The sequence below is a fragment of the Phocoena phocoena genome, chromosome 15 (genome assembly GCF_963924675.1).
Source record: "Phocoena phocoena chromosome 15, mPhoPho1.1, whole genome shotgun sequence".
Lineage (NCBI taxonomy): Eukaryota > Metazoa > Chordata > Mammalia > Artiodactyla > Phocoenidae > Phocoena > Phocoena phocoena.
Window position 1 is genome coordinate 36,925,812 of NC_089233.1, and position 22,474 is coordinate 36,948,285.

Sequence of the window (22,474 nt, forward strand, 5' to 3'; positions counted from 1 at the left end):
CGGGTTTGGACGCGAGCGCTGATTGGTCTGGGGTGGGGCGGCGGGCGCTGGTTGGGTGCGGTTTGCCGTCGCCGGCGTGAAGAGCCCGCCCACCCCTCGCGCCGCAGCCCGCCCTCCGACTCGGTCATGGTGCTGGGCCGCTGGTTGCTCGGCTGCCGGACCCTAGCTGCGCTGAGAGCGTCCTGCGCCCGTTGCGGCCTGGGTAGGTGGGCTGGGGCCGCCGCGGGGCCGGACTGGCCGGGGTGCCAAGGCGCTGGCCTGACAGGGGCTGGGGCCACGGTGACCGGCTCGTGGGGGCGAGGCGAGGCGAGCCGCCCGGCCGGCGGGTCCTGGCCGGCGTCGTAGCCGGGCTAAAGGCGGTTAGGCCGGCCGCAATCCGTGAGGCGTTCCAGCGCGGGCCCCGCACCGGGGGGGCGGCGGGGAGCCGCTGGGGCCGCCGCGGCTGACGCTGTTTTTTATTGACACAGGATTTTAACCCCTAACTGACGTCGGCAGGCAAGCCGATTGGGGTCGAGAAAAGGCCACACAGCAGTTGAGTCAGACTTTGAGAGGGCTGAAGACAGAGTGGGGTAACTTGTCAGCTGGGGGTTGCTGAAGGATTTGTGCTAGGTAAGGAAATGGGTGTGCCAGGGACGCTCGGGAGCCCTGTCTTAGGACCCCTGCTTCCCTAGGGTCTGCCTGGCAGCCAGCGAGCGCCCCCATCCTCCTTGACTGCGGCGCCCCATACAAACCCCATTATTTCTAACGCCCAGGGATGATGGAACTGTGCCTGAAGCCGCACAGAATGCTGTGTATATTCTCCATGAAGTGAATCACAGCTTTTCATGTGAGCTGTGGCCGGCAAGAAAAGCCTGGGGCAGAACTGGGTTCTGTGAGCCGTGGGACCCTTGCCCTCTTTGGGTCTCCTATCCCCGCCTCAAAAATGGGCTTCCCTGGTGGCGCAGTGGTTGAGAGTCCGCCTGCCGATGCAGGGGACGCAGGTTCTTGCCCCGGTCCGGGAAGATCCCACATGCCGCGGAGCTGCTGGGCCTGTGAGCCATGGCCGCTGAGCCTGCGCGTCCGGAGCCTATGCTCCGCAGCGGGAGAGACCACAACAGTGAGAGGCCCACGTACCAAAAAAAAAAAAAAAGAGGCGATGGGCGCCCTGACCTCCAAGGGCCTGCTCTTCCAGCTGTCAGATTCCATTTTCACTGTGTTACCTCTTGCTTTGTTGGAATATTTTGACTTTGATTTTGAAATCGCCTTCTATTTCCTGATATCTGGCTGATGTAGCAATAGGGGCAGTGGGTTAAGCTGAGTCTTTGGAACTGGCTAGCAGTTAGCTAAATAACCGCAGAGCCCTAGGTAGGGAGATGAAGCAGAAGGAAGCCATCCTTGGCCACTTCCAGATCTTACTGAGAGCAGTCGGGGTTCTGGAGTGAGCAGTGTGTCACCACTATTAAGGAAAGAGCTGGGTTTTTTCCATTTAGGGAACTCGTCAGAGCATCAGAGCTAAGAGTTTCTGTGTCAGGAGTCAGGCGGGTGGTGGAAGTGGGACTGTAGGGAATCAGCAAGAGCATGGCTGCCCCCTTCAGAGGGGGCGCCAGCCCTTCGATGCCATGCAGAAGGAGGGATCCAGTTCAAGAGAAGCCCAACAAAATGTGTCTCAAGGCTTGGCCTTGACTCTGCTCTGTAGTCCTCCTGGAGCTCGTATGGCACATATCGGGGCTGAGAGGAGGTGGCATAGCACAGAAACCTGATCATGTGAAAATGTTTGTTTTGCCGAGCATGAGAAGAAGGGCCTGGAAAAAGCCCAGCTGGTTGTCAAAAGGAGGACTTAGCTACCTCTGTGTGATCCTTAATGCTGCAATTCAGGCAGTTCCCTGGCCATGGCAGATGAGCTTGAATTCTGCATCAGACGGCCCCCGTGGACGTGGTCTATCAGTCTGTTGGTTGATGCTGCCTGCTCTCTGGATCCCTTTTTTTGGACAGGTCCCATCCCAGCACCTACCTACTCCAGAATTTCATGGCTGTCTTCTGTCACCTTTTGCAGTTTTAATCCCTTTCACACTAAGATTTAAAGTATTGTTGGGGGCCTTTGGGAATTTTTAGATTGAATAGGAGTTTCATTGTTGAAAACATTTTGGCACCTGTCTCCTGGGCGGAGGATGCTTTTGCCCCTTGGTCACTCCCAGCCCACCCTGGCAGCCTTCTTTGGCTCAGTTGGATGGTGATTCTGTATCATGCACACTCGAATCTAGAACAGTTGTGACCAGCTGTCCCATTTCTCAGGCCCCGGGTGGTTTTTGTGCATTATCCAAATTTCGAGTTCTTGCCATTTGAAAGTAGATATTGTTTTCTTTTCTGGCTCGAGACCTGAGAAGGGCTGTGAGTAACTGCACAGGACTCAGGCTCTGTTAGCTTGCAGAGGTAGCCATATGCCGAGGGAAAAGAGCCTGGCCTGGCGCTTTCATTCTTCATGGTCTTTCTCTGAATCAGGTGTGAACAACCCCAGAACTGGCAGTGGTCACATCTGACAAAGGTTTGAATCACAGGGACAGGCTGGCATTTGTGTCCTTTTAGAACCTTTGAAAAAGAAAATAGGGATCCTAAGTCTGAAAGAGCTGATTTCCACAATTATGAACATGAATCGTGTTCTCTGTTTTCCTTACGGATGTGGTTAAATGAGGCTATCCTCTTCTTTATCAAAGAACTTAGAAAACCTCGTATTTCGAGGCTCACCACGTTGCATCCCTGGGATGTCACTTCCCCAGACGCCTGGACTGCTGGGCCAAGGGCTTGCTTTGAAGTCTCGGCCCAGCGTGGCCTCATGTGGACGCTGACTGGAACCACATTTTGTCTTCAGGTCCAGCCCTGCTGGGAATCTTTCTCCATCACACGGATTTAAGGAAGAGCTTGACCGCGGAGCAGGGTACGATGAAGGTTGAGTTACTGCCTGCTCTGACCGACAATTACATGTACCTGATCATCGATGATGACACCAAGGAGGCTGCCATTGTGGACCCGGTGCAGCCCCAGAAGGTGGGACGCGAGGCCCCAGCACCAGTTCTTCATCTCCTGATGAGTTTGATAACCACAGTGCCCTTGCAACTTGGCCAAAGCTGAACAGAAATTAATCCATTTGGTTTTTGAAAAACAGTTAAACTAGTGTCCAGCCACTCTGTTACAGGGGCAAAGGGCCAGTGAGAGGGGTGGAAGCGACCAAAGGCTTTGGAGTGGAGAGAAAAGGGCTCCTGTCTGTAGAGTCCCTGGGCAAGAGAAGGAGGAGCCCTTCTCAGCACTTTCTCCTCCGCCTCAGGGCTTTCTGCCCCTTAGTGCTGCCTCTAAGAGTGGCAGTCTCTGCTGGAGGGGCTTTGAGAGGTTGTGGGTGGGACTGAACTGCCGAATGGATCAAGGGAGAAAAAGCCTCCTTGTCACCCTGCTCTCCTGGAGCTGGGGCAAATTGGCAGGCTCCACTGGGCATCACCTTGCAGACTGATGAGCCAGTGCCGGGTGTGACTGTGGCCTGTGTCCTGCCTCATGTTTGGTTGCAGGTTGTGGAAATGGTGAGGAAGCACGGTGTGAAGCTGACTACAGTGCTCACCACCCACCACCACTGGTAAGTGCTCCAGAGGCCGATCTTCTGTGCCAGCAGAGTTGCTTGGGCCTTACAGCTGTGCCGCGCACACTCCAAGGGGGAGCATCCACCAGGTGGAGGGGGGTGGGGCGCTCGCAGGCTCCCAGGGGTCCCCCCACAGGTGGGAGCCTAGGGGCTCAGAGCCCTGGAAGCCCTTCTCTCCTCCACAGCTGTGAGCTAAAGGTCAGCCCCAGTGGGGTTCTGACGGGGCTTCTGGGCACTAGCCTCTGTGCTGCTGCCCTGTGTCCCTCAGGCCTGGTGATGGGGTCTGGTGACTTGGGGGCTCCAAGGGGAGAGGCTTATGCTGTATATCCTGTGGCCATGGGTGGACCTTTGGCAACATCTTTGAAAGCTCTTGTGCTTGTGTGGTGGGAAATTGGCCTTGATGTCGGGGAATGAACTAGTCTAGACGTAAGTGTTTTTGAAAATCAAGCAGTCATTTGGAGAGGTTGCGGTTTTTTTGATATTTGAAGGCTAAAGGATGAAAAAAGTTCTTATATTTGGGTCTTAGGACTAGAGTTGCCTGCCCAAGGCCCTTGTGGGTTTTTGAAACTTTTGAGGCTCTTCAAAGCTAGGAAAAAAATGTTTATTTGGCTCTGAATTTTCTTTTCCAAATAACTGCCCTAGGGCAGCTAGGACAGCTTTGAACCTGTTCTGTGGCATCTCACGGAGCTTGGGGCGTGTCTTCGGGTAAAAGGACACCTTTCATCTTCTGTGTGGGAGTGTCACGTGGATGTGGTTGGCCAAAGTCTGCTAAGTGTTGGAAACTTGTTGATGTAACTAAGTCACTGAGAATCTTTGGGGTTGTTTAGCCTCTGGGGTATCAGGTGTTACTTCCTGACTGATTTAGGCCCAAGGATCTGCAGTGGCTACTTAGCACAGCCGCTCCTTCTCTCAGGAACTCCGTACCGTGTGGTGCCGAGGCGCCCTTACTCCTCTGGCCTCTGTGGGGCTGCACTGGGGGGCTCCACCTCCCCAACTTTTCACAGTGTGAGTCTCTCTCCCACGGCTTTTCCCACATTGTGATGCCTTATAAATTAAACCAGGCCCCAAACTGAGCTCCAGGGTGTGGCCTGTGCCACCCTTCCACTTATATGTGGCATTTTCGGGGGTCAGTGATGAGTATGCTGAGTGCTTGGTGCCAGCTTGTGTGTATCACCCCCCTGCAGGGCAGGGAGCAGAGGGCTGCCCCCTCTTATCTGTGAGCTCTGCTGTTTCTGGGCCCGTAGGTGAATGTGTAGTGAGGAGCAGGTGTTCCCTGGTGATTGGAAAGCCCTCGCCTCATCCTGGAAAGGCTAATCTTCTGGGCTCAGGACACTCCCAGCCCTGCCCCGAGACCCTGGCAGGTCTTGCACTAGTGTATTTCTTGCCCCACAAGGCCGAGGTGTGGAGCTCTTCTCTTGACCTGGGAAGCGTGGGGAACTCCTGGATGATTTTCCAGGAGGTGCCTCAATGCTGGCTGCACATTCGAGTCACGTGGGGAGGTCATTCCGAGCTGGCCTGTCCCTGGGTGGACAGATCCCCCTCTGGCAGCTGGGCATTGTTTTAGAAGACAGCTTTGCAATCTGCTCGGGGCAGTGGGTCCCATCTGGTCTGTGAATCAGAATCACCTGAGGGCCTTTAAAACTCCTGGGCTGTGGGCTTCCCCAGGCCCACTGCATCAGGATGTGTGTGTGGGAGTCATGCCTTGGCGCTGTTTACAGATCCTCAGGTGACTCTGATGCGCCCAAAGTCTGGGAACCACGGGTGTAGGGATTATCCAGGTGCTTGTGATTTGGTTCATCTGCTCCAGAAGCTTCTGCAGCAACACGGCAGGGGCACAGAAGTGCCTCTCTTGGGAATGGGGTGTCTGAGGACATTCTTTTTCAGTGGAGCCAAATGACAGACAAGAAGCGAGGATCCTGGGTTGGAAGATGCATTTCTCTTCTGAGAAACATAACTGGGAAAAATAAAAATTCCGTTTGGTCAGGGTTTAAAAGCAGGCAAACCCTGTTCATATCGGCAGTAGCCCCAGCTCCCCTTTTCGACTTCCAGGGACCACGCTGGCGGGAACGAGAAGCTGGTCAAGTTGGAACCTGGGGTGAAGGTGTATGGGGGTGATGACCGGATCGGAGCCCTGACTCACAAGGTCACACACCTGTCCACACTGCAGGTGAGGAGTGAATGGAAGGGGCTCAACTGTGGCCCTGCTGGGCTCCAGGCCCTAGAGCCGCCTCCTGCTGGCTGTCCCCTCACTTACCCCAGGAACCCAGAGGGGCAGTCAAGGGCTTAGCTGTAGAGACAGCCTGGCCTGTGCATGGGTGGATGGGCTCTTGGGGCTGCCTGGGCCTGGATAAGTCCCTTTTGTTGAGAGCATAGCAAGCAAATCAGTGTGCAGATGGTGACCGGCTGAGGGGAGAAGCTGTATGCATGGTTTTGAGACAGCTGGGGACATTGAAATACGGACTCTACGTGGGATCATATTTGACATCAGTGTTAAATTTCTTGGGTGTTGATAATAGTGAGGTTATATGGGAGGATGTCCTTTTCTCAGGAGATGTAGCTGGAGTGTCTAGGGGCAGTGTGTCAAGATATGTGTGTGTGAACAAAGCAGGTGCCGCACAGGTGGGACCTGTTAGCATTTAGTGACCCAGGTAAAGGGCACACGGATTCATTGTCATTTTAGTCTTTGGTAGGTTTGAACGTTTTTGAAGTAAAGAGTGGGGTAGGGGATGGAGGCAGAGAAGGGAAACAAAACAAAAGGCCAAGCAGCTAAGAAGGAAAACTCTTTTCTGGCAAGACGCCTGGTTCAGATTTGGCCTGGTTTTGAGGAGAAAACAAAATCAGCCCTTTCGTTTGCATACCAGCAAACACCGGCTTCCAGGGGGTCCCTGCATCTGGGGTACCCTCAAGGACTGGGTCCTGTGGTCACCAGCAAGACCCATGACTTGCTCAATGGAGCAGTGGCTGTGGAAGCCCACTCGCCCTTAATGGCAGCTCCTGCTGTGGGGCGGGCATGGGGTCTGGGAGAATCTGTGAGCCTTAGGACAGGCTCCCCACACGCAGGGAGCACAGGCCAGTGTGTGCTCTGTTTAAGGTGGGGTCTCTCAACGTCAAGTGCCTGTCGACGCCATGTCACACTTCCGGACACATCTGCTACTTTGTGAGCAAACCCAACAGTCCCGAGCCCCCCGTGGTGTTCACAGGTGAGTATTCAGGTGTTTGAGCTGGGGGGTCTGGTGTTCTTTGCAAAGACCCTCTTGGCATAGAGATGGCTTTGCACACGTTTGGGCAGAGCAGCAGAGCATCTCCTGCCAGGCAGACTGTGCTGGGCTCTGTGAGGAGGACCACAGCCCTCAGGGTAGAGCGTGGGACTTGGCTTCAAACACGTCCAGGGTACAGGCAGCTGTGGTGGGAACGTGGTGGGGGTGCTACCTCCTTGCGAGGCTGGCCTGAATGCGCCCCTCTGATCCTGGTCATTGTTGTCAGGTGCATGGGGACAGGCCTTTCCTTGAGAGACTCTGCCTGGTGGGGGTGCAGTCCCAGCCCCCACTACATCCAGCAGCAGACAGGTAGGCAAGTGAGGGGCCAAGGGAGACCCCAAGTGGAGCAAGTCAGACCCGCCTTGTGTGGGGCCTGATTGGTGCTGGGCGTTGCCCCATCCCTCCACGGGCCGTGAGCTGAGTGGGTCTGGCAAAAGCCAGCCCCAGGTCAGGGTGTCGCACACGGTGGCCCAAAGAGCTTGGAAGGTGGAGGTGAAGCCCCACCAGCATTGGGCTGTGTGAGTGGCTCTCGATTGGGGCGAGCAGGCCTTTCCAGCATTTGGAGGTGTTTCTCCTTTTGAGAGGAAATGGAAGAATCTAGATGGTGGTTGGGGAACCTGTGAAGCAGAGTAGCCGTGTGACGGTGGGTGTTCAGGGCAGTGTGAGCCAGTGGCTGTGGATGGGCACAGAGCAGGCCCCTCTGCCCCCTTAGCTTGTTTAGCGAGTATAAGCAGTTTTCAGTCTTGAGTCTTCCCCAGTTATGTAACAATCATGATATTATAACCGCAGTGAAAGTTTGTTTAAAAATACAACAGCTGAAGCAGTGTGGGCTCCTGGAGTGGGGAAAGGATGTCGATGGGAAAGCCACATGAGATCAGGGGTGGGGACGCTAGCATGAAGGGACACAGGCCGAATGAGGGGTCACAGGGCCTCTGGACTGTCCCTGCAGCTTGTTTGTAAATCCAAAATTATCTCCAAATCTATTATGTTTATTTTTAAAAATACAGTCATTTTTAGGGTCTTTGCTGCGGTAGCAGGATGTGTGGGCTTTGAGCCGACTGCTGAGTGTGGGCCACGGTCCCCTGGGCATGTTGTGGGAGCCCCTGGCCTCCCGATGGGCCTCAGCAGACAGCGCTTTGGGGCAAGTGGGCTGGCTGCCTGTGCAAGGTGTGACCCCCCTCTCTTAAGCACAGTTTCCCCTGCGTCAGTGGTGGGTGTGGGGTCTCCCCCACTGGGTGGTTGTGGGTGTGAGGTGAGGGGTGTGGAACCAGCGCTGGGTCCGGTGAACTCTCACAACTGCGCTCCTGTCTCTGTCATGCTGCCTGGCCCCTGGGTGTCCGTCGGCCCCCCCCCCCCCGCCGGGCCTAGGGTTGTGCGGGCCCGTGGCGGTGGCCCCCTTGGACCGCGCTCATGTTAGAAGCCGAGTGGAAGGTGTGGAGGGCTGGTTACCGCCAGGCAGGCCCTGGACCATGTCCTGCACGTGCTGTTCTCTAGTCTGCATGACAGTGGCCGGCAGGGGAGTGCGTTATCTAATTGGTAGCTTTTATACTAAATAGGTGAGAGTCACACAGGGTCCTCAGTGGTGAAGCTGAGCTGCCTGGGGCATCAGCAGTGAGGACCAGGGGAGCAGGGCAGTCCAGCAGGGCCCCGGCTGGCCTCTGTGTGCATGGCTGAGGAACCTGCAGCGTCCAGAGGTGAGGTGACTGGCAGCTCCAGGCCTCGAGCTCGGATGTGAGTGACCCATGGCCCCACTCCCTTCTCCTCTGGGGTGAGCTGAACAAAGGGAAAAGGATGCAAGCAGAGGAGGTGACAGCCCAGAGAAGGGTGTGCATGTGGCCCTGGGACGTGGTGGGCAGGACTGGGCACCCACAGAGCAGGGGAGGAAGATGGGATGGCTGTCTGGGGGGGCAGGCCTGGAGCAGGGTGCTGTGATGGCACTAGTGGGTTGTCTGTTTGAGAGGTCAGGATCTGGGACCTCAGATTTGGGAACTCATGGCAGTGAGCGCCAGGAGCAGCTCAGGTGGCGGCGGTGGGGAAATGGAGGCTGAAGTCGATGCTAGAACCATGGCCCAGTGTGCAGGGAGGAGAGGCAAGGCTGGCTCTGTAGAGCCTGGGGGTGGGGCAGCCTGCGTAGGGGAGGGATGCCTCCAGGCACTCTTAGCAGCTGGTGGTGAAGGTGGAGAGCAGTCAGCGAGAGGCTGGGGGTGCAGGTGAATGGTGGTCCCACTGCCAGGGAGAGACGTGGGGGCCCCTGGGTCTCTCAGTGTCCTGCTGGTTGAGGACATGGCCCCACGGAGGAGGCCCAGGCTGGCTCCCCAGCCCCTGTGGCAGGAGGCCCATGAAATTCCGGTGTGTAAACAGCAGGTACTGCTGGTCCCTGGAGGGAGGACCAGATCCCCCCAGCCTACTGTGCCTGCTCACGGCCTGTCCTCTGGGCTCTCCTTGGCCTCTCACTGGTGCCCAGACCACGAGGTTGAGGGGTCCTTTAGGGCATAGCCCCAGTCCTGCGTGTTGAGGCTTTGCTCACGGGCTACCCAACTCTCTCATCTGTGGTCTTGTTCTGAGGGGACAGTGCTGCACCATGGCCACTGGGTGGGCATTGGCTCCTGCCTGGCCTGGCCTGGAGCTCCCTGGGAAGAGGCCTGGCAAACGCTGGTGGAGGGGGATTGTTGCTCCCTATTGTGGGGTCCCAGGCCCTCCCCCACCCAGGGGCCTGGAGAACAAATGTGCCATGTGTGTCCGCTGGGCATGAAGCCCGTTCTCAGGGAAGAAGAGCCTTGGGGGAGGGAAGCAGCACGTGGAGACCTGGTGGGTGTCAGGTGGAGGTAGGGCTGCGGCAGGAAGGGGGCAAGTCTGGGAGGTGGCAGGTCTGTGTCTCAAGGGCCCATGGGGGCTGTGGTCCCGCGTGAGGGGCTCCTGGAGGGTCCAGGCAAGATCATGGGGGTCTTACAGAATGGTGCTGGCTGTCGGGAGTAAGGGAAGTCACAGGAAGGTCTGGCCTGGGAGGGGGCTGCTGGATGGGTGGGGGAAAGGGCTGGGTTTTGGGGATTCTCAGAGCTATGACTGATAGGACTGGGCGGTGAAGGGAGCAGCCAGGGTGACTCTAAGGTTTGGGTCTGAACAGCTGTTTGGGGCCTGGCGGTGCCAGTTAGTGCAACTTGAGGGAAAAGGTTTGGGAAGGGTGGAAACCAGTACTCGTGGGTCATCCCTGGGCCCTTTCGGGGTGGAGGTCAGGTCTGGGGCTGTGGCCCAGTCAGCACAGGGGTCAGGGCAAAGCCCCGGCCCTCGAGGGGGCATGCACTGCTGACAGCCCCTCCAGCTCCACACTGTCCTGTCTTGCAGGCGACACATTGTTTGTGGCTGGCTGCGGGAAGTTCTACGAGGGGACAGCGGATGAGATGTACAAAGCCCTGCTCGAGGTCCTGGGCCGGCTCCCTCCAGACACGGTAGGCGTTGCCCCACCTGCCACCCGCTCGCTCACCCGGTGGTGGGAGGACCCTGCTGGCTCTCCCCATTGGGGTCTCCCCTGCATCTTGGGAGGAGCAGGAGGGTAGAGGCATTGCTTCTGGAAGTGTGTTTTTTTCTTTAAGCATACTTTTCATTGTCATTTAACATACACGCAAGACGTGTCCTTGTCCTGAGGGACGTCTCGTGGGTGCTGCCCCCAGGACCAGCCAGTTCCCTCACACCCGTCTCTGAGGGGCTGAGGGTGGGTTAATGAGTCTTCTCAGAGCTGGCGGGCTTGGCTTTTTCCCCAGAGAGTGTACTGTGGCCACGAATACACCATCAACAACCTCAAGTTTGCTTGCCATGTGGAGCCCAGCAATGCCGCCATCCAGGAGAAACTGGCCTGGGCCAAGGTGAGCGTGATGCACTTGGGCGCGTCCTGGGGTCAGGCACCGTGATGCCACTTTCCCAGGAGCACGGAGTTCATGGTGCCCGCTTCAGAGTGGGCAGAAAGTGCTCCTCTGGGCAGTGGGCGAGGCGGGGTTTAGACAGCCCAGCTTGGAGCAAGAAGCCCTGGTTGTCTGCTTAAGATCCTTTCTGACTCGTGGGTCAGGGCTGGGCTTGGGATTCTGCATTTTCAACAAGTGCCCAGGTGAGGCTGAAGCAGCAGGTCCCAGCCCCTCCCTGCTGTCTGTGGGCAGTGGATTCACCCTAGAGGCTGCTTGTCTGAAAGGCATTTATTTCAGACATGGCCCCCAACATGCCCCGTGGCTCGGCCCAGGGGTTGGCGTGTTGTTCTGGAGGCATCTTCTGTGGGGGGGTTTGGAAATGCTGCTGCAGGCATCTGGGCTGAGGACGTTCTCCTGGACTCAGGTGTCTGTGTTCAGTCACTGAGAAATGGTGTTAGTAAGAAACACACACACCTGGGAGTCCTCAGGTGCTGGGCTCCCTTCTGCTGAGTTCAGTGAGGAATGGTCTCATAGGTTTTTTTTTTTCATAAGTCACCTGTTTTTATCAAGCATCTTTTATCAATTTTGCGAGGTGGGCTTGCAAAATAATACTTATAAAAATTCAGACACTACCGTAATAGGTTGATAAATGTTATTCCTTTTTTTTTTTTTACAGTGTGCACATAAGAATACTTAATATAAAAAACTCATCCTGTGTGTTATTTTGTGGCATCCTTGTCACTTAATAATGGGTCTTAGTGCTCTTTCCATAGCAGTCCAAACATATTGAGCTTATTCTTTTCATGGTTATCTGCTTAAGGATAATTTACATATGATAAAACATACCTGTTTTAAGTGAGCATTATACAGTTTGAATTTTGACAGTATATGCTCCTGTGTCAGCCCCACCACAATCAAGATAGAGAACATTTCCACTATCGTAGAAGGTTCCTTGCCCCTCCCCATTCAGTCCCCAACTACTGATCTGCTTTCTGTCACTATAAATTACTCTTTTCTAGATTTTCATATAAACAGAATCACACAACATTACTCTGTTGTATCTGGCTCTTTTTACTCAGCAGGTTTTCGAGATTTTAAAATTTCTGAGTAGTATCTCATATGGACATACTACAGCTTGTTTATCCACTCATCTGGATGGACTCTTGGGTAGTTCCCAGTTTTTTGCTATTTTAAATAAAATTACTGTGAACGTTTGTGTGCAGGTCTTTGTGTGGACACATGTTTTCATTGCTTGTGGGAACACACCTAAGAGTGTAATTGCTGGGTTGTGTGGTAAGTGTATGTTTAACTTTTAAGAAACTACCAACCTGTTTTCCAATAAGTTGTACTATTTGGAATCCTCACTAGCAATGCATGAGTTCCAGGAGATCCACATGCTCATCAACACTTGGTATTACTGATCTTTTAAATTTTAGCCATTCTAATAGGTGTGTCGTGGTAGCTTGTAGTTTTTAAGTTTCCATTTCTCTGCTGGCTAAAGTTGTAAGAATTCCTTATACATTCTGGAAACAAGTCTTTGTCAGATATATATCTCAAATATTTTATCCCAGTTTGTGGCTTGCCTTGCCATTTTCTTAACAGTGTCTTTCAAAGAATAAAAGTTTATACTTTTGGTAAAGTTTAGTTTATTAATTTTTTCTTTTATGGTTTTTGTGTCCTAAGAAATCTTTGCATAACCCTACATCACAAAGACTTTGTCCTCTGTTTTCTCCTAGCAGTTGTATAGTCTTAGCTTTTATGTTTATATAAATTTATGTTTAGGTCAGTGGTCCACGTCAAGTTAATGTTTGTGGTGTAAGGTAAGGGTGGAAGTTCACTTTTTTGCATATTGACATCTAGTTGCTCAGCACCATTAGATGAAAAGACTTGCCTTTCTTCATTGGCATCTTTACTGAATAAAATGGACCATGTGGGCATGAATCTACTTCTGGACTCTATTCTGTTCCATTGATCTACATGACTTATTCTTGCGTCAGTAGTACTGTCCTGATCACTGTAGCTTATGGTAAATCTAAGAATCAGGTAGTATAAATCCTCTAAGTTTATTCCTTTTTGAAATTCATTTTGGCTCGTCTAAGTCCTTTACATTTTCATATAAATTTTAGGATCATCTTGTTAATTTCTACAAAAAGTCAGCTTGGCTGACTTTGGAGAGACTTGAGATCCTAACAATATGGCGTCTTTCCATAAATATGATATAGCCTTACATTTATTAAGGTCTTTAGTTTTTCTCAGCAGTGTTTTGTAATTTTCAGTGGTAAAGATCTTGCACATATTGTTAAATGTATCCCTAAAGACTTCATGGTTTTAGATTTTATTGTAAATGATTATTGATAGTCTTCAGAAATACAATTGATTTTTGTATTTTGACCTTGTTTCCTTGTGACCTTGCTTAACTCATTTTAGTCTAGCATCTTTTTCATAGATTCCTTAGCACACAATCATGCCATCAACATTAAGATAGTTTTATTTCGGGCTTCCCTGGTGGCGCAGTGGTTGAGAGTCCGCCTGCCGATGCAGGGGACACGGGTTCGTGCCCCAGTCCAGGAAGATACCACGTGCCACGGAGTGGCTGGGCCCGTGAGCCATGGCCGCTGAGCCTGTGCGTCTGGAGCCTGTGCTCCGCGACGGGAGAGGCCACAACAGTGAGAGGCCCGCATACCACAAAAAAAAAAAAAAAAAAAAGATAGTTTTATTTCTTCCTTTCCAGTCTATATGCCTTTTAATTATTTTTCTTGCCTTGTTGCACTGGCTAAGATCGTCAGGACAGTGTTAAGTAGACATGGTGAGAGTGGACACCTTTGGCTTGTTCCCAGTCTTAGGGAGAAAGCATTCAGTCTTTCACCATTAAGTATGATATTAGCTGTGAGTTTTTTGTAAGTCTTCTTTATCAAGTTGTTGAAGTTCACATATATTCCTGGTTTTCTGAGAGTTTTTGTCATGAGTGGGTGTTGAATTTTGTCAAATGATTTTTCTTCATCTGTTATCATACATTTTTTTTCTCCCTTACTCTTTTAATCTGGTGAAGTATATCACTTGGTTTCAGATGTTAAACCAACCTTGCTTTCTGGATAAACCTTAGTCATGGTGTCTGTTTTTGTGTCTGTGTTCATAAGGGATATTGGTCTGTAGTTTTATTTTCTTGTAATGTCTTTGTCTAATATTAGGGTAATGCTGGCCTCATAAAATGAGTTGGAAGTGCTTCCTCCTATTTTCTGAAAGAGTTTTTCTGTGATTGTTATTATTTCTTCCTTTAGTGTTTGTTAGAATTCACTGACATAGCCTTCTGGACATTGAATTCTTTTTTGTGGAAAGATTTTTTTGTTATGAATTATGAGACATAATTCATAAAGACATAAAGACATGAATTAATGTCTTTAATTTGTGTGGGGCTGTTAGATTTTTATATTTTCTTGAGTCAGTTTTGTTAGCAACTAGTATCTTCAAGGAATTTGTCCATTTCATCAAGGTTTTCAAATTTACTGGCATAGTTTTCATAGTTTCCCTTTTATCAAGCTTGTTGAGGTTTAGTTCACATGTAATAAATTGCATCCATTTGAAGTGAACAATTGAGTGAATTTTGACAGACGTATATACCAATTAACTCCCACTATATTTAAGATACATAACATTTCCATCACCCCCCAGAACTTCCTCATGCCTCATTTTCTCTGCCCTGCTCCAGTATGCCATTAGAACTTAGTTCACATTTTCTAGAACTTCATATAAGTGGAACTATACAGTATGTACTCTTTCATCTTTTTTTACTCAGCAGAATGATTTTGAGATTCATTCATGTTGCTGCATGTATCAGTTCATTCCTTTTCACTGCCAGGTAGTATTCCTTTGTTTGGTTATACCACATTTTGTTTATCCATTCACCTGTCAATAGACATTTGTGTTTCTAGTTATTGGCCATTGTGAATAAAGCTGCTATGAACGTTTGTGTACAAGTCTTTGTGTGACATATGTTTTAATTACTCTTGAGTAAATATCTAGGAGTGGAATGGCTGGGTTGTATTAGGTGTATGTATTAAGTCGAAACTTGTTCAGTCTTTTTTAAAATTTATTTTATTTTTAATTTTTGGCTGCATTGGGTCTTTAGTTGCGGCACGTGGGATCTTTCATTGCCGTGCACGGGCTTCTCTCTAGTGGCATGGGGGTTTTCTCTCTGTAGTTGTGGCGCATGGGCTTCAGAGCACATGGGCTCTGTAGTTCACGGCATGTGGGGCTCTCTAGTTGAGGCGCCCGGGCTTAGTTGCCCCATGGCATGTGGGGCCTTAGTTCCCTGACCAGGGATCAAACCCACGTCCCCTGCGTTGCAGGACAGATTCTTTACCACTGGACCACCAGGGAAGTCCCAAGTTGAAACTTGTAAAGAAACTGCCAGGCTGTTTTCTAAAGAGCGACTGTATTGTTTTACATTCCCACCAGCAAAGTATGAGAGTTCCAGGTGTACCACATCCTCAACAACACTTGGTATTGTCTGTCTTTTTAATTTTAGTCATTTTAATGGGTGTGTAGTAGTATTTCATTATGGTTTTAATTTGCATTTCCCGAGTGCCTAATAATGTTGAACATCTTTCCATGTGCCTGTTGGCCATTTTGTGAAGTGTTTGTTCAGATTTTTTGCCTATTTAAAAAACTGGATTGTCTTCTTATTATTGAATTATGTTTTTTTTTTTAAGTATATAGGTACAAGTCCTTTTTCAGATATGTGTATTGTGAATAGTTTCTCCCATTCTGTGACTTGCCTTTTGTTTTCTCAACAGTGTCTTTTGAAGAGCAAACATTTTAAATTCTGATGAAGTCCAGCATATTAATTTTCTTTTGTGGTTCATACTTTTTATCTCCCATCTAAGAAATCTTTGCTTTTGCCAAGGTCAAAGAAACCTCCTATGCTTTCTTTTGGAACCTTTATAATTTTAGCTTTTACTGTTAGATCAATATGACTTAAACCGCCAACCCCCCTGCCGCCCACCGCCAATATTTGTTGGATCTGTAGTAATTGCCCCTCTTTCATTTCTGATGTTGCCAATTTTTTTCATTGTTCTTATCAATTTTGTTGATCTTTTAAAAGCACAACTTTTGCCTTAATTTTCCTTGTTTTTCCATTGCACTGATTTCTGTTCTTAAAAAGATAAAGTTTAAAAAACTCTTTCCTTCTACTTACTTTGGATTTGTTTTGTTCTTCCTTTTTTTTTTTTGGCGGTACGCGGGCCTCTCACTGTTGTGGCCTCTCCCGTTGCAGAGCACAGGCTCTGGATGCGCAGGCTCAGCGGCCATGGCTCACGGGCCTAGCCGCTCTGTGGCATGTGGGATCTTCCCGGACTGGGGCACAAACCCATGTCTCTTGCATCGGCAGGCAGACTCTCAACCACTGCGCCACCAAGGAAGCCCTATAGATTCTTAGTATGGAACCCAAGGTCATTGATTTTATTTTTTAATAAAAGTAATTATTTTTATAATTATTAGCTTAGTTGCTCCATGGCATGTGGGATTTTCCCAGACCAGGGCTCAAACCCATGGCCCCCTGCACTGGCAGGCAGATTCTTAACCACTGTGCCACCAGGGAAGTCCCAGTCATTGATTTTAGATCTTTTTTCTTTTCTAATATAAGCACTTAAAGCTAAAAACTTACCCCCAAGTACTGCTTTTAGCAGCGCAAATTTTGACATGTTTTATTTTCATTATCTTCAATTTGAAATATTTTAATATATCCCTTGTGATTTCTTCTTTGACACATAGGTTATACTGAACTGTGTTAAAACTGTTTTTTAGCCTTTTCAACTTTTTATTATGAAAATTTTCACACATACAGAAAAGATGAAAGAATTTCATAGTGAACAGTCATATACCTAACACCTTTCTAGTAACATTTTACTAATTTTATCACTGCCTATTTATCCATCTTACTTTCATTCTTTTTAATAAGTAAAACATACTAATGTGTGGACGTCAACCGTAAATCATTTTACCAATACAATTAGGGAGAACAGTTAGAGTTTCCAACATTTTTGCTCTTATAAATTGTGCTACAGTGAACAACATCCTCAAATGTAAGTCTTTACATTTGTGTGCTTCATACTTCTGTAGGAAAAGTCTCTGCATGTTAACGCTCATCTTAATAGATAATCCAAAAGGTTATGACAGTTTACACTCCCCCAACTATGCCTACAAGGACCTGTTTTAAAATTATCCTTAGAATAATTCAGTGGTTTTCTTCCTTCATAAAAGGTGGAGGAAGATTTCTTAGGAGGAGTGAGAATATCGGAGGAAGTGCAGGGAATATTATAAAACATTCTATGCTTGTTTTCACCAGAAGGGAAAGTTCAGAGATTAGCAATAAGCCTTCATCTTTTTTTAAAAAAAATAATTTTTTGGCTGTGTTGGGTCTTCGTTGCTGCACAGGCTTTCTCTACCTGCGGTGAGCGGGGACTACTCTTCATTGTGGTGCGCAGGCTTCTCATTTTGGTGGCTTCTCCTGTTGTGGAGCATGGGCTCTAGGCACGTGGGCTTCAGTAATTGTGGTGCGCAGGCTCAGTAGCTGTGGCACACGGGCTTAGTCATTCCGCAGCATGTGGGATCTTCCCGGACCAGGGCTCAAATCTGTGTCCCCTGCACTGGCAGGCGGATTCTTAACCACTGCACCACCAGGGAAGTCCCTAAGCCTTCATCTTGACCTCCCACCAGACTCCAACGTGACCCACCTCCAGCGGTTAAAGGATTACTTCTCGATGCCACTACTCACAGTGTGGGTGGGATTGGGACCTTTGGGTCTGAGGGCCCCTGATGGTCAGGAAGTCTGGGTGTGGGTGCTGACAGTGGCTGTCCAATCACTGGCCCTGTGGCCCTCAGGGTGAGCCCAGCAGTAGCAGGGCAGGGGCTGCGGGCAGGGTGGAAACCCCCAGCTGTTAACTCTGACCTCCTTCCTGTAGGCATTTCTATAGGAGTGGACAGTTGGCCAGATGTCCCAGTATGCGTCTTCTCTCCGCCTGCCCTGGTCAGTGTTGATTAGAAGCAAGGCCATCCTGGTCCTGAGTGGAGGTCATGAGCTGCCTGAACACCCTGTGATGAGAGCTGCCCTCGGTGGGGGCAGTCACCACAGGGGAGGGACCCCGGGAACTTGTTGCCTTGCTGTTCTTCCTGGCAGTGAGGTGCTCACGACCCACATGCTGTCTTGAGGGTAGGGCTATGTTTTCTTTTTCTGTCTTCTGCATTTTTGCTAGTTATGACTTCTGTATTAATGAAAAGAAAGCTCCTTGTGCCCCTGCACCTCCAAGACAGCAAGGGAAGGAGAGAGGTTGTTGGTGGCAGCTGGAGCACTCACATCTCTTCTCCACGGGCAGGGAAGGGCCTGTCCTGGTACTGACCCACTGCTCACTTTATCTTCTCAGTCGGACGACATTGGAAGACCATTAGGAGGCTTTTTGAAGTGTCAGCTTTAGAAGTTTCCGCATTAAAGGGACCCACTTTTCTTGCAGGAGAAGTACAGCATCGGGGAGCCCACGGTGCCATCCACCATTGCAGAGGAGTTCACCTACAACCCATTCATGAGAGTGAGGTGAGGGAGTGGGTCCCACGCTGTCCTCGGGCATCTCTGCCTCCACCACCCCAACTCCTGAAGAGCCCGGGTGGGAGAGGAGGCTGCCCTGAAATCTCTGTTTAAAGTGTAGCCAAAGAATGAGACACCTCTTCTTAAAGGGGGACGCTTTTCTTGACGCCCTGGCTAGGGTGTAGGGTTCTTTCTGACCCTGGAGTCTGGATCCATAGGTGGACGAGACTTGTGCTTGGGGAGCCTCTAGGCACTGGGCAGTGCCAGATGCCAGCGTGGAGTTGGTGTCCCCGCTTTCCAGGTCACCAGCAGGACTGGCTTGGCCAGCATATTTCCCACAGTTAGAAACACCTGAGTTGGCCGTTGGCTGTCGCACTTCATTTTTAAGAACGTCACGCCTCCTACAGGCTCTTTTCTTCCCTGGTGCCCTGGGAGGGGTGGTGGGCCCACGGGTGCAGGGTGCGGCCTGCCGCCTGGTGCTTGGCTTCCGCAGGGAGAAGACTGTGCAGCAGCATGCGGGTGAGACGGACCCTGTGACCACCATGAGGGCCATCCGCAAAGAGAAGGACCAGTTCAAGGTGCCGCGGGACTGAGGTGGCTGCGGGGCCTGGATGTCCAAGGCTGCTGCAACCACATTTGTGTATTCAGATGTGTTAGGTGAATTTCTGGCTAGGAGTGCAGGAAATTCAGTCTCAGTTTAATTTTAAATTAATTTCAGAGCATCTTGCTTGTGGTATAAAATGTTCTAATACATATTTATAAGAGAAGTTGTTTAGAAAGTGTTTATTCCCGGAAGCTCTGCTTGCAGACTGTGTTGTCTCCAGCCTTTCCATGGGGCCCCCATAGTTGCCGTGTGAGCCCCATATGATGCCCCAGTAAGAGTCGTACCCGCCCTGCCCCCAGTGAGGCCGGCACGCCCTGGTTCAAAGTCTGTGCTTACCAGAAGAAGGCCCCTGGGAGGGGCACACTCCCCTTACCTGGCATCGTCCCCTTCCTCTCCTACCCCCTCCCCCAGCTACCTCTAGAGGAAGTCATTCTCTCATGTTTGATGACATCATCATGTTCTCGTGTCTGTGTTGATGTGCAGTGGAATTCCAGGGCCGGGGCAGGCCCAGAGCACCTACCTGGGCTGGGGTGATGCTGAAGAGCTGCCTCCAGTGTGGGTCTGGGTCTGGGGGCTTGGGCAGGGAGAGTACAGGCTGGGAGGCTGTGGCATGTGGTACCCGAGGAGCTCCAAGCTCTGCACACTCGTCCCTGTAAAGGCTGGCCAGTTCCGGGGATGTTCCCAGGAACCAGTGTGGGGCACTGTGCCTCGTGTGGGCAGAGGAGCTGACGGGAGGGATGCGGGGACATCTGTGTGCGGTGGGGTTGCCCTGGGCGCCTATGTGGCGTCAGCACCACTGCTGGCACTGCGCCGCCCCTGCTTGGGGGCGGGCCTCTTGGGCCCCCGGCAGGGAGAGGCCCGGAGTCCTTCCTCCTGGTGGCAGTGTGCAGGGAGCCTGCTGTTGAGATTGTGATGTGGTGTCCCTGCTCTGTAGCTGTTCCTTCTGCTCTTGGCTGGCCATCCTGGGAATTGGCTCCTCTCCTGCAGTCTCAGGCTGGTCCTGGTTACCCCACCTCACATCTCAGGCAGAGCCAGCGGGAGGTCCGAGCTGGGGGGATGGGGAGGGTGGGCCCAGAGGGTCACGGGGGCATCCAGGGCCCCGAGGCGCGAGGAGGACGGGATGAGACTGGGGAACGGTGCGGGCAGGAAGGGCTGCGGGGAGCCCTCCCAACCAACTCATTTCTGGATCTGGAGATTCTCCATGTTGCCTTGGTCTGTGATGAGAACAGACCCAGGGTCTGCGAGGCTCTGCTCGCTGAGCCGGGTGCTCAAGTCTTTGGGTCTCACCTGATGTGGTGATGCTCACTGAACACTTCCTGTCCAGCTGAGGCCCGCTGCTGCTGCTGTTGATGTCACCACCCTGTACGCCTCATCCAGATGGGTCATGATGCAGCGTGGTTGTCGCCGTCCCCCTGGATTCCTCAGGTCCCTGTCCCAGCCAAGCATGGGCCCGTGTCACTCCGCAGCTGCCTGTGTGGGCTTCTCCAAAGACGATGATGTTCTAGGTGGAACCAAAGCTCCCTGTGAGCAGCAGCCCCCACCCCCAGGATGTCATGGAGTGGGGTTTGCACGGGTCCTCCTGCTTTGTTTCATGGCTTTGTACCAGCGACTGGACATGCAGGTGCAGGCGTCTCAGGACATGCTGAGGCCTCGGTCTGTGATGCCCGAGGGTCACTGTGGACCTGTGGGTGCTGTGCCCATCCCCCCAGGTGGTTCGTGTTGTTGGCAGCCCCTCCCCAGGGACACTGAGCTCCTCGCTAGTTTCCACCAGCAGCATAGCGCCTGCACTAGGGGTGAGTGCTTCTCCTTGGAACCAGCTGCCAAAAGCCCCCTTTCCCACTGGTGTCCACCCCAGTCCTGCGTCCCTCATCTAAAGAAACGTAAAGAAAAACGCACCCCACCACCCTGCTTCCGAGGCCACAGGCTGTCACTCCTTGTCCTCCAAGAGCCCAGAGCTTTCAAGAGTGGGCATTTCTCTTTGCATGGTTTTTTTTTTGGCGGTACGTGGGCCTCTCACTGTTGTGGTCTCTCCCGTTGCAGAGCACAGGCTCCAGACGCGCAGGCTCAGCGGCCATGGCTCACGGGCCCAGCCGCTCCGCAGCATGTGGGATCTTCCCGGACCGGGGCAAGAACCCGTGTCCCCTGCATTGGCAGGTGGACTCTCAACCACTGCGCCACCAGGGAAGCCCCGCTTTGCATGTTTTACCCTTGGTGATGACGCTGCTGCCGGGCAATGGGGCGAGTTCTCAGGGCTATGTCCGGTGCCCTGTGTCGTGTGTCTGCGACATGGGCTCTGAAGCGCTCTCATCCAGGCTCCGGCTGCTGCGCTGGGCAAGTGGGATTTCATTCTTGGAGAGCATCTCCCACTGTGCTTGCAGACGCCTGCTGCACCCACTGTCAGATACCTTTGTTTTCGCTCATCTGGGGGTGTGGATGGCACTTTGTGGAGGTTTCACGGGTGTTTACCTGGTTCGGGGGTGGGGGGGAGGTTGACTGCTTTCCACACGCTTATTGGCCACTTGGATTTCCTCACCTGGGGGCTGCCTCTTAAGGTTTCTTCCTGGGTTTTCTACCAGGTTTTTGTTTCTTACTGATCAGTTAGGAGTTCTTTGTTTCATGTTGCATATTTTATGATTTCTTTGGTTCTGTTTGCAGTTTCCTCCTAGTTTGTTGTGGCTTCACACTCTGGTGTCTTGTTGAAGAAATTCTTAACGTAGTCAAATGTATATTTTTTCCTTCATGATAAATGCTTTTGTGTCCTGTGTAATAACTCTTTCGCACCTCTGATGCCTTCCTATAATTTCATCCAGTAGTTTTTTGTTTTGCTTTTCACACTCAGGTTTGTGATTCTTGTGACCGAGCTGTTTATGCTGGTGTCTGGGAGACGGACACCTGATATCCCACCCCCTCTGCACTGTTAGCTCTGGTGAGCCAGCATCCAGGGGTCCAGACCTGTTTTGTGGCTCTCCATCCCACTGGTATGTCTGTCTGTCCTGACGCGGGCCCCACATTCCCTGTTACAACAGCTTTAGGACCTTCAATTCCAGGAATGCTGCCCAACCTCATCAGGAGAGTCTTGGCCCTTTGCTCTTATGTATAAAGATTAGGGTATTTATGTCTGGGATTTGGACTGGAATAATGTTGACTTGCTAGATTGGGAAGAAGTGACTTTTTTGTGACGTGGGGAGTTTCCAATTATGACACGCTGCTTATCCATCCATCCACTTGGGTCTCTGATGCTGTGTGTGCAGGGCAACTCTGCTCTCAACCACAGCATTAGCACAAGCACAGGGCAAGGGCATGGTCCCCCGTCAAGACCGCCCTCACCTCAGACTCCAGCCAGAAGCTTGGGGGTCCCCGGCCACCTGCACTTCTAACCAGCTGGCTACAAGTTCAGAGGTTCTCATGACCTCTCAGATTCAGTAACTCACTCGGTTGATTCAGAATTCAGGGAAGCTCAACACTTACGATTTTACAGGTTTTTTTTTTTTTTTTCCTTGCAGTACGCGGGCCTCTCACTGTTGTGGCCTCTCCTGTTGC

At 51.3% G+C, this 22,474-nt stretch overlaps 1 protein-coding gene across 2 annotated transcripts; it reads left to right on the top strand.

The window, feature by feature from the left end:
* The first annotated feature begins 88 nt into the window (after positions 1-88).
* Positions 89-19,123, top strand: HAGH (hydroxyacylglutathione hydrolase). Of its 2 annotated transcripts, XM_065892166.1 has the most exons (9): positions 89-202; positions 2,846-3,021; positions 3,534-3,598; positions 5,651-5,768; positions 6,693-6,801; positions 10,201-10,304; positions 10,617-10,718; positions 18,260-18,339; positions 18,824-19,123. In XM_065892166.1, exons 1-9 carry the CDS (start codon positions 127-129, stop codon positions 18,921-18,923), a joined length of 930 nt encoding a protein of 309 aa, XP_065748238.1. In that variant the 5' UTR covers positions 89-126; the 3' UTR covers positions 18,924-19,123. The 2 variants fall into 2 exon arrangements, with proteins under 2 accessions (XP_065748238.1, XP_065748239.1); XM_065892167.1 differs by lacking the exons at positions 6,693-6,801; positions 18,824-19,123 and having other exon boundaries at positions 127-202; positions 18,260-18,332.
* Positions 19,124-22,474: the final 3,351 nt, after the last annotated feature.

What these genes read in the sequence shown, in the direction of transcription:
- HAGH (XM_065892166.1), top strand. Translation starts at nt 127, where the DNA reads ATGGTGCTGGGCCGCTGGTTGCTCGGCTGCCGGACCCTAGCTGCGCTG. An exon ending in CACACCTGTCCACACTGCAG is followed by an intron (nt 5,769 to 6,692) that starts GTGAGGAGTGAA and finishes GCTCTGTTTAAG; the next exon opens with GTGGGGTCTCTCAACGTCAA. An exon ending in AGAAACTGGCCTGGGCCAAG is followed by an intron (nt 10,719 to 18,259) that starts GTGAGCGTGATG and finishes CTTTTCTTGCAG; the next exon opens with GAGAAGTACAGCATCGGGGA.